Source organism: Diplotaxodon limnothrissa, linkage group LG14 (genome assembly GCF_057381915.1).
Source record: "Diplotaxodon limnothrissa isolate DT_005_m linkage group LG14, D_limnothrissa_male_GT1.1, whole genome shotgun sequence".
Lineage (NCBI taxonomy): Eukaryota > Metazoa > Chordata > Actinopteri > Cichliformes > Cichlidae > Diplotaxodon > Diplotaxodon limnothrissa.
Window position 1 is genome coordinate 28107404 of NC_140609.1, and position 10434 is coordinate 28117837.

The 10434-nt window shown below is 41.0% G+C and overlaps 1 protein-coding gene across 1 annotated transcript; it reads left to right on the top strand.

Annotated features, from left to right (window-relative positions):
- Window positions 1-914: 914 nt before the first annotated feature.
- Window positions 915-5445, top strand: LOC146619050 (extracellular calcium-sensing receptor-like). The gene is made up of 9 exons (XM_085370181.1): window positions 915-1021; window positions 1302-1596; window positions 1759-1845; window positions 2136-2405; window positions 2622-2828; window positions 3641-3916; window positions 4018-4245; window positions 4325-4448; window positions 4535-5445. Exons 1-9 carry the CDS (start codon window positions 915-917, stop codon window positions 5443-5445), a joined length of 2505 nt encoding a protein of 834 aa, XP_085226307.1.
- The last annotated feature ends 4989 nt before the right edge of the window (window positions 5446-10434 follow it).

The following is a 10434-nucleotide window of genomic DNA, read 5'->3' on the forward strand; positions in this document are numbered from 1 at the left end:
ATTCATTTAAGAGAGCTTCAGCAAAGTCCAAGACAAACTTTTCTTTCTTTTTTTTACATCTATTCACCCAAAAAAGCACTATTAGTGTACAAACTTGGTTGATTGTGATTGTATGTGTTTATGAGTTGTACTGAGGCAATAAAAGTCCCAGTTGTTCACTTCCAAGTCAACTCCTTTTGTGAGTCACATACATAGACCTAAAAATGCAATACATGTTTTATCTCAATACCAAATAATGCTAAGGGGTTTACGGGAGTGTGCCTAATGGCTGGACCTTAATCAACAGAGACTGGTCAGGTGCAGCTTGAAGAGATAAAAATGGGTCTGCCCTCTTGTGGGCTCGTCTGTTGCAGGAGGTGCCCTAGGGAGGAGCTGGACTGTGTCCCCATCTTAGAACTCTAGACTTCGGCACTCCCATAAAGAATGACAGTGGATATGGGTTATGATTAGAAGGAACATAAACTTATCAAAACCAAGAGTGGTCCCTTTACCCTCCTTCGCTTTCATATATTTTTGTTGCCCACTCAACTATTGTGTTTTCTGTTTCAATTCAAATATGGATAGAAGTTTTTAATATGGCCTTGTTGAGACATTAAGCATGAATTCTTGGTATTCTTCTTTTAAGTCCTTTGATTGGTAAGGTTGCTTGAAGCAATCTCAAATGAAAAGTATGCTCCGCCTTCTTCTCTGATGGGTGGTGTGCAAAACTAAACAACACAGCATGTCAATAAAAGAGAATGGCAAACAATAAAACTTAATGACTGGTGTAAAAAATGCAGAAAGCTGCCATGTGCTCATCTTTGCATAACAATTTAGTCATGCTTGTTTTACTGTATTCCTGTGTTACTACTAGTGTATCATCTCCTCAGTTTTCTTTTTCCTGTCAGCTACAGGGACAGTTTCATCTAAATGAGATGCACAAGACTGGAGATGTGGTTCTGGGGGGACTGTTTCAAGTCCACTTTTCAAGTGTTTCTGATCTGTCTTTTACCTCACAGCCACAACAGCCTACTTGCCATGGGTAACAATGACGGAAAAAAACTACAAAAAAAAAAAGAAAAAGAAAAAGAAAAACTATCAAACTTAATTCAAAGAAAATATTTTGTATCTAAAATAACTATGCCATTCGGAAATAAATGCATGTATCTTGAAAAATGCAGCTGCTTTTATTAATGTTAAACAATACATTTAATTGTTATTGTTGAATTTTCTTAATTGTTTATAATATTAGTAATTTTGCAACATATGTTACATTTTAAAAATCTTGTTGTTTATTCAATAATAACTTTTTCTTGTCTTAGTGTGTATGTCCTAGGATTTAAGCTCGCACAAACCATGGCGTTTGCTATTGATGAGATCAACAGAAACACAAACCTGCTACCTAATGTGACTCTGGGATACACTCTTTATGATAACTGCCTTGAACTTGGAATTGGATTCCGGGGAGCACTGTCATTAGCCAGTGGTCAAGAGGATCAAATTGTAGTAGATGATACATGTGTTGGAAATCCTCCAGTTGTAGGGATTGTGGGTGATTCATCTTCTACAAATTCTATTGCAATCTCCAACGTCTTAGGCTTGTACAGAGTACCTATGGTAAGTTTTCTGCTTGACCATGTGACTGTTTTCATGGATTAGTTTGATATAATTGAAAATGTAAAACCATTTTATGAATAAAAAAATAATGCAGTCATGATGACAAAGTTACGATATTTCTACGTGGATAGCTCTCCAATATACAGTCTGTATCTTTCACAGGTGAGTTATTTTGCCACATGTTCCTGCCTGAGTGACCGTCAAAAGTATCCATCCTTCTTTAGAACGATCCCAAGTGATGCTTTCCAGGTAAACATTTGTCACCAAAATAACAATGGAAACACAAAAGTATTTTTGAAGAAGACAATATTTGTGTAAAGGGGGAGAACACAAAAGGATATCAAAATGTTTGAAATGATAATATGATTAGTTTTAACAACTACACTCCATTTCTGTATTATCTCAGAGAAAAAGCTAAATTGCAGTTATATACGTATATATATATGCGGTTCTGTGAAGGCTGATAAACACATAATACACTGAAAAGTTTTATTTTAAATCTTTTTAATGCCCTTACCCTTTCATCTGTATTCACTTAGGTACGTGCAATGATTCAGATTCTAAAGCACTTCGGCTGGACTTGGGCAGGTCTGCTTGTGATTGATGATGATTATGGGCTTCATGCAGCCAGATCCTTTCAGTCTGAGCTGAGTGTGTCTGGTGAAGGTTGCCTGGCCTACACTGAGGTTTTACCCTGGGACAAAGACACAGATGAACTCAGGAGGATTGTTGATGTGATGAAAAAATCCACAGCTCGAGTTGTCATTGTCTTTGAAATTCCTAGTCGTATGATAAGCCTGATGGAAGAGGTTTGGCTTTAAAACACTTTAATTATTACTAGTTACAAAAGTCTGAATCACCATATCATGTAAAACACGTATTACATCATTATTTGAATTGGTACAGAAAATAATTACATAAATTTTATTTACAAGATGAATAGCTGCCTCATTGGCATAATAATGCCACTAAAGAAGTTCTACTTATAGTATCATTTCATAGATTTGGTCTAATTTAATTCACAGGTAGTAAGGCAAAATGTGACTGGCCTACAATGGATAGCCAGTGAAGCCTGGGCAGAATCTGCTGTGCTCCAAACACCTCACTTTATGCCATACCTGGGTGGTACACTGGGTATCACCATTCGTCGAGGAGAAATACCAGGGCTCAGGGAATTCCTGTTACAAATACGTCCTGATCTACATCACAACAGTAGCTACGGAAATAGCATGGTGAGAGTTGAACCCTTTCAATCAATCAAATCAATCAATCAATCAAGGCTTTATTCGTCACGTGCAGTTTGCCCTGCAGTGAAATAGGACCCCCCCCCCCCCCCCCCCCCCCCTTACCTTACACACATAACACAGACATCACATGGGGATAAAGCTCAGAGATCAGTAGCCTTAAAGAAAAAAAAACACTGAAATATACACTACAATGGGAAAGTACAAGAGAGACCTCTACTCATACTGGGCTCCTGGGAGGACAGTATGAGAACAGGAAACAAAAAAACTCCTCTGCACAAAAAAGCACATAAATGTCCACGACACAACATTATGGAACACGTGACAAGCCACAGGGTCGGGTGGGGGGTGAGGAGTAATCCGAAGCAACCACAGCAGCCATCCTGCCCAGCGCTACCATTCCAGCGCGGGCTCAGAACCGCCGTGTTCCCAAGAGGCAACAAGCATTGAAGGCGTTTGGAAAGGGGGGGGGATGAGTGTGTGCATATCAGTGTATATGTATGTGTGTGCGTGTCCAGAGTTCAGCTGAGAAAGTGTCCTTCACCCTGCTAGGCTAAGTAAACAGTCTTCCAGCCAACCCAGGTGGCCTTACATGGAATAGGAAGGAACAGACTAAACGCAGTCGTTATCAGGGTGTTTTTGTTCGGCTCCAGCCTTGCGACCGCAGCTGGCTCCGAAAGGGTATCCGCATGAAGTGATGGTGCTTTTTACTTAAGTGCGAACAGCTCATAGTGATAGTGATAGTCACAACAAATATATATTTTCATCACGTGTAGCAAATAATTTTCAATATATTTCAGGTGAATCAGTTTTGGGAATTTACATTTCAGTGCAGATTTGCTCCAGCTCCAGCAGGCTGGCTGGAAGGTGGGGGTGCAATATGCACTGGACAGGAAGATCTAGGAAATGTTGACACTGAGTACTTGGACATTTCCAACTTGAGGCCTGAGTATAATGTGTACAAAGCTGTTTATGCTCTTGCACATTCCCTTGATGATATGCTGCGGTGCAAGCCAGGAAGAGGGCCTTTTAGTGGGGACAGCTGTGCCACTTTACAGTCACTGGAGCCTTGGCAGGTGTGATATAATTTTACACACCACCTTTGAATAAATCATTTGCTTTATAATTACTTTTGGTGCAAAAAGTAATTTAATTATTCTATGTCCTTTTTAAACAGCTTGTTTATTACATGGAAAAGGTAAACTTCACCACTCCATCTGGGGATCAAGTGTCATTTGATGAGAATGGTGATGTGGTACCAATTTATGATGTTATTAACTGGTTGTGGCTCCCTGATGGAAGCACTAAAGTTCAAAATGTAGGTGAGGTCAAAAGGTCAGCTTTCAAAGGTGAAGAACTCATACTTGATGAAGGCAAAATCTTCTGGAACTTTGAATCCAAAAAGGTTAGATATGTTTTTATTTGACATTTACAGTATATAGAATTGTAGTAGGCAATAAATATTTATTTTTTATGTCCAATAGCCACCTCGATCAGTATGCAGTGAGAGTTGTCCTCCTGGTACCCACATGGTGAGAAGGAAGAGAGAGCCCGAATGCTGTTTTGACTGCATCCCTTGTTCTGAGGGAAAAATCACTAACAAGAGCAGTGGGTGTTTATCATTCTGTATGACATAATTGATTTAATTTCTGTGAAATATAGGATGCATTTAACCATCAACCCCTCTTTGTCAGGCTCCTTGGAGTGCACCAGTTGTCCAGAGGATTTTTGGTCAAACCCACAGCGTGATTACTGTGTTCCTAAGAAGACAGAGTTTCTCTCCTATCATGACCCTTTGGGTATTTGTTTGACAGCAACCTCTTTACTGGGAACATTTATATGTGCTGTTGTTCTGGGGATCTTTATCTACCATCGCACAACACCTATAGTACGTGCCAACAATTCAGAACTTAGTTTCCAGCTATTGTTGTCACTTAAGTTGTGTTTTCTGTGTTCACTTTTGTTCATTGGACGACCCAGGATGTGGACATGCCAACTCAGACATGCAGCATTTGGCATCAGCTTTGTGCTTTGTGTCTCATGCATCCTGGTAAAAACCATGGTTGTTCTGGCTGTGTTCAAAGCCTCCAAGCCAGGAGGGGGAACCAGTCTGAAGTGGTTTGGTGCAATGCAGCAGAGAGGAACAGTTCTATTTCTGACATCTATTCAGGCAGCCATCTGCACTACCTGGCTTGTCTCTTCCTCTCCAACTCCACATAAAAACACCCAATACCACAATGACAAGATAGTGTATGAGTGTGCAGTTGGGTCAACTGTTGGTTTTGCAGTGTTATTGGGCTATATTGGTGTGCTGGCTTTCCTCAGTTTTCTAATTGCATTCCTGGTGAGGAATCTCCCTGATAGTTTTAATGAGGCCAAGCTCATCACATTCAGCATGCTGATCTTCTGTGCTGTGTGGGTGGCCTTTGTTCCTGCTTATATCAGCTCGCCAGGAAATCTTGCAGATGCAGTGGAGGTGTTTGCCATTCTTGCTTCAAGTTTTGGACTCTTGATCACACTGTTTGGACCCAAATGTTACATAATCCTGTTGAGACCAGAGATGAACACAAAGAAAGCTGTTATGGGCCGTGGGATTGTGTCATAAAATTTTCAGTTTATGTCAATATGTGTGTGTGTGTGTGTGTGTGTGTGTGTGTGTGTACGTGTGTGTGTGTGTGTGTGTTGTATATATTGCACAGTATAGACCAAATATTAAATAAAGAAGTAATTGAAAAATGTTAAATATTAAAGAAAGTTATTCAGTCTTTTTTGCTGTTGTTCTTTTACAATGCAGTTTACATACAAAGCAACCAGACTTTTCAAAGATAGGCATTAACTTTGTTACCCTCCACTCTAAAACTAACCTATTAAGGAAGATAAATGTAATTGAAATTATTTTAATAAACTAAGCTTTCAAGTTGGATTCATTTAGCAGTTTTACTCTATATTCTTGTATATTTGGTCTGTCTTGAACTGATGGTGATCAAAACCATGCTGATCATTTCATGAAAACAACTCGGGCAGGACTCAAATACAGGTCTCAACTTTCAAACTTCAGTGCAGTTTGTTCTCAGTTCAAAATGTGCGACAATCAGAACTTAAGAGTAGTGACAATGCCAGGCTCCCAGACACACATAGCTCTCCAACACTTTTCTAGAGTGTCTTCCCAAACTTAACGTGCTCCTGTGACCAGCCAATTAAGAAGAGGCACTAACAAAGTCATCAGTGACAGATGAGTGGACATCCAGTGTTATGTAGAAACCAAAAGGCAGGAACCTATGAAAAGTCCAGACAATGCACAAAACTCAAAGTACTCAAAGTACACGGAATACACACACACACACACACACACACACACACACACACACACACACACACACACACACACACACACACACGCAGACAAAGAGATAAGGAGAGAGATGAGGCAGAGAGCCAGAAACAACTTCAAGATGTTTGGTGAAATTGGGTTTCTTTGATTGCATGTGGAGGGGAATGTTCTCTGTGGAAAAACAAACCTTTTGACCTGGTTGATAGGCTGGTGCAGGAGTTCGATTATGATCGACTACACATTTATTTTGATCTCCGGTTCTCAGGAGTTCAGATTAGGTTGCTTTCCATAGATAGCAACACCTGTGGAAATGATACTGTGCTGAGGGCACCATTAGTTCACCCTCAAGCAGAGGGGAAGAGAGTAGTTTGGTAGCCAAAGGATGCCTCAAACAGTGACAGACCCGTGGCTGAGGATGTCATCGTGTTATGGCCATATTCCACCTTATTCCCCTCCAGGTGGATTGTATTCTACAGGCAATGCAGCAGAGTACGAATTCTAGCTCCTGTTTTATACGCTGTGTTTCTCTGTGGATGGAAACCAGAGGATAAACTAACCTGAGCTCATGCCCTGAACAGAACTCCTTCCATACTGGAGATGTACCTTGAGGGTCGATATTAGACACGACATCACTGGGAATGCCATGAAGTCAGAAGACATGTTTAATGAGGAGCTGGGCTGTTTTGATGATGGACAAAAGCTTCAGGAGAGCAACAAAATGGGCTGCTTTGGAAAACCGGTTAATGGTGGTAAGTATAACTCATGTTTCAGGCTACATGAGACCAAGGTTAGCTTGAAGTGGGAAGAGGCCTCAACAAACCTTCTTGCAGGGTTTTGGAAGGTTTATTCTGTGAACAGGCAAGGACATATTCTCAGATTTCTGTCATTAAAGCGGGTCACCAGAACAGATTGTGAAGAAAAGATTTGGTATAAAAGACACAAAAATCTTGCTGTAAGTACCCAATGAATATTTTTCAAGAGGATGCAGGGCACGTGGAGCTGGTTGGGGTGTCCACCGCTTGGATCCGGTTCCTTCCTCTAAGCATCCTCTAAAGACATGATTTCCAGTGTTAGAGAGCCAGTGATACAAGATGGAGGTAGGATGGTTTCATCTTCGGGTTTGTTATCCATGGAGGAGAACGGTCTGGACAAAGCATCTGGTTTAATGATCCAAGTCTGTAGATAATGGAGAAGATGAAGCAAAGAAAGAAAAGGGCCCACAAGGCTTGTCATGCATTCATCCTCTCGGGAGTTTGGTCCGTCCAATCCGTGTCCTCAAGCCAGTCTCCACTCAGCCAATTGTAATTCTTCCAGCACCATCTTGATGGTGAGCAACTCCAATCTCCAGTATCACAATTCATTTTTCCCAATAAGAGAAAATAAAATGGTAAATGGCCTCTATTTGTATAGCGCTTTACTAGTCCCTAAGGACCCCAAAGCACTTTACACATCCAGCCATCCACCCATTCACACACACATTCACACATTGCTGATGGCAAGCTACATTGTAGCCACAGCCACCCTGGGGCGCACTGACAGAGGCGAGGCTGCCGGACACTGGCGCCACCGGGCCCTCTGACCACCACCAGTAGGCAACAGGCGAAGTGTCTTGCCCAAGGACACAACGACCGAGACTGAAAGACTGAAAGGATCTGGCTGAAGTCCATAATCATCATCACTGACGAGCAGACCTGCCCAAGTCCAGCCGAAATGTTTTAGAATCTGGATCATTGCACGTACCTAAGTGAATACAGATTAACGTGTAAGTGCACCGAAAAGAAAAGGAAAACTTTCGGCGTGTTATATTTTTTTTCATCATCCACAATACAGCATTTAAATATAATTGCAATTTAGCCTTAATCTCTGAGATAATACAGATATTAAATAGAGTGTAATTCTCAAAACTAATTATATTATTATTTCTAATATTTTCACATCCTTGTGTTTTCTTCTTTTACACAGATATTGAAACAGACTTTTGCGTTTCCATTTTAATTGTGATGACAAATTTTCACCTGGAAAGCATCACTTGGGATCGTTCTAAAGAAGGATGGATACTTTTGACGGTCACTCAGGCAGGAACATGTGGCAAAATAACTCACCTGTGAAAGATACAGACTGTATATTGGGGAGCTATCCACGTAGAGATATCTTAACTTTGTCATCATGACTGCATTATTTTTTTCATAAAATGGTTTTACATTTTCAATTAAATCAAATTAATCCATGAAAACTGTTACATGGTCAAGCAGAAAACTTACCATAGGTACTCTGTACAAGCCTAAGACGTTGGAGATTGCAATAGAATTTGTAGAAGATGAATCACCCACAACCCCTATGACTGGAGGATTTCCAACACATGTATCATCTACTACAATTTGATCCTCTTGACCACTGGCTTACCATGGGCTTACCAGGAGCAGGGGGCTCCTGGTAAGCCCATGGTTGGTCCTGCTGAGCAGGCATTTTGTTCCCAGAGTCCTCAGCCACGCCTTTTGCCCAGACAGGAAACAGCCACCGCCCAAACCCAGGTAACTCAAAGAAAGAGAAACATAATTTATATAACAAAACATTTTAGAAAAACCACACAATGTTACTATGTGTGCGCCTCATAATACCAGTGTTAGGTTTAACCAAATGATTAATGAAGAAAACTGCAAAGCAAACTAATAAAGTAAAAAATGGACTAATTTACCCCTGTGTGGCTGATACCATCACAGTCCTGCTCCTAGCAAGTCAGCCACAAGGTAAACTAAGCTAATGTAGTGAATCCCTAAAGACACAGTGAATGAATACTGTGAATATAATTAGCAGGTGATTTCACAAAGAGTGTGCTTTGGTTAAAGTATGTGAAGATTGCACTAAAAAATTGAAATTTTGAACTGAATATAAAATCAGCTCAAAATTTCTTTACTTTTTGCAGATGATGTGGCACTGTTTGCTTAATCGGGGGGTGACCTCCAGCTTGCACTGGAGTGGTGTGAGAATCAGCACCCCCAAGTCAGAGACCATAGTTCTCAGCCGGAAAGGGTGGAATGCTGACTCCATCTGGGACAAATTACTACCCCAAGTGAAAGAATTTAATTTAATTCTCGGGGTGTTGTTCACGAGTCTGGGGAAAATGGAACATGAGATTGACTGATGGATTTGGGCAACATATAATAATAATAATAATGGATTGGATTTATATAGTGCTTTTCTAGGCACCCAAAGCGCTTTACAATACCACTATTCATTCACTCTCACATTCATACACTGGTGGAGGCAAGCTACAGTTGTAGCCACAGCTGCCCTGGGGCAGACTGACAGAAGCGAGGCTGCCATATCGCACCATCGGCCCCTCTGGCCAACACCAGTAGGCAAGTAGGGTAAAGTGTCTTGCCCAAGGACACAACGACCAGGACAGAGAGCCCAGGGATCGAACCGGCAACCTTCCGGTTACAGATGCGATTCCCAATCCCCTGAGCCACGGTCGCCCACGCTGTACCACAGACTGGTACATATAGTGGGGGTCCTGGCTAATTTGGTGCCCCCCCCCCACACACACACACCAAAACAGACACACAACATGGATTAAGGATTGTCCGTTAACATCTGTTATTGTGAAAACTGTTCTCGGAACCATACTGAATTTAACCAAATAAATATTTTATATAGGGAGAGAGAGAGAGTATGCAAATTGCTAACAAACAGTCATTATAATTCATCATACATTGTGAATACTAGACAAATCAACAATACACCTCTTCCAATTAATGGCTAATTAATATTATGCTGAACACAGTCCAAAAGATTCAATAAGCCGCCTCAGTGTCTACTGTCGGTCTACTGTTTACTATCATAGCAAAGTGGCTAACAAACGTAAACAGAAGTTTTCCCAATCCTTACTAATGAATGTTACCTTGTTTCAGGATACATAATACCTGCCATTATGCAAAAACACATCTGCTTACCTGTATCTTTTGCAGGTAAGCAGATGTGTCTTGGCACATCGGCACATTTGCACATTCTCCTCCTCTTGTCCATCTTCCATCAGTAATTTTGCACTGCAGTATAATCACCCAACCCCACAACATAAACTAATAGACCAACACCTTGTATAGGGCTTTTTTTCTGGGATTTCACACAACCCAGGAAAAATAATTACTACATAATGGGCTTGGATTGACAATATTATGAATGAAATGTGCACTATTTGGAAGCAGCCCGCCCCGTCCCCTTTCGACAAGTTGTGTGTGAGACTTCAGCACAGCATCAGCAAGC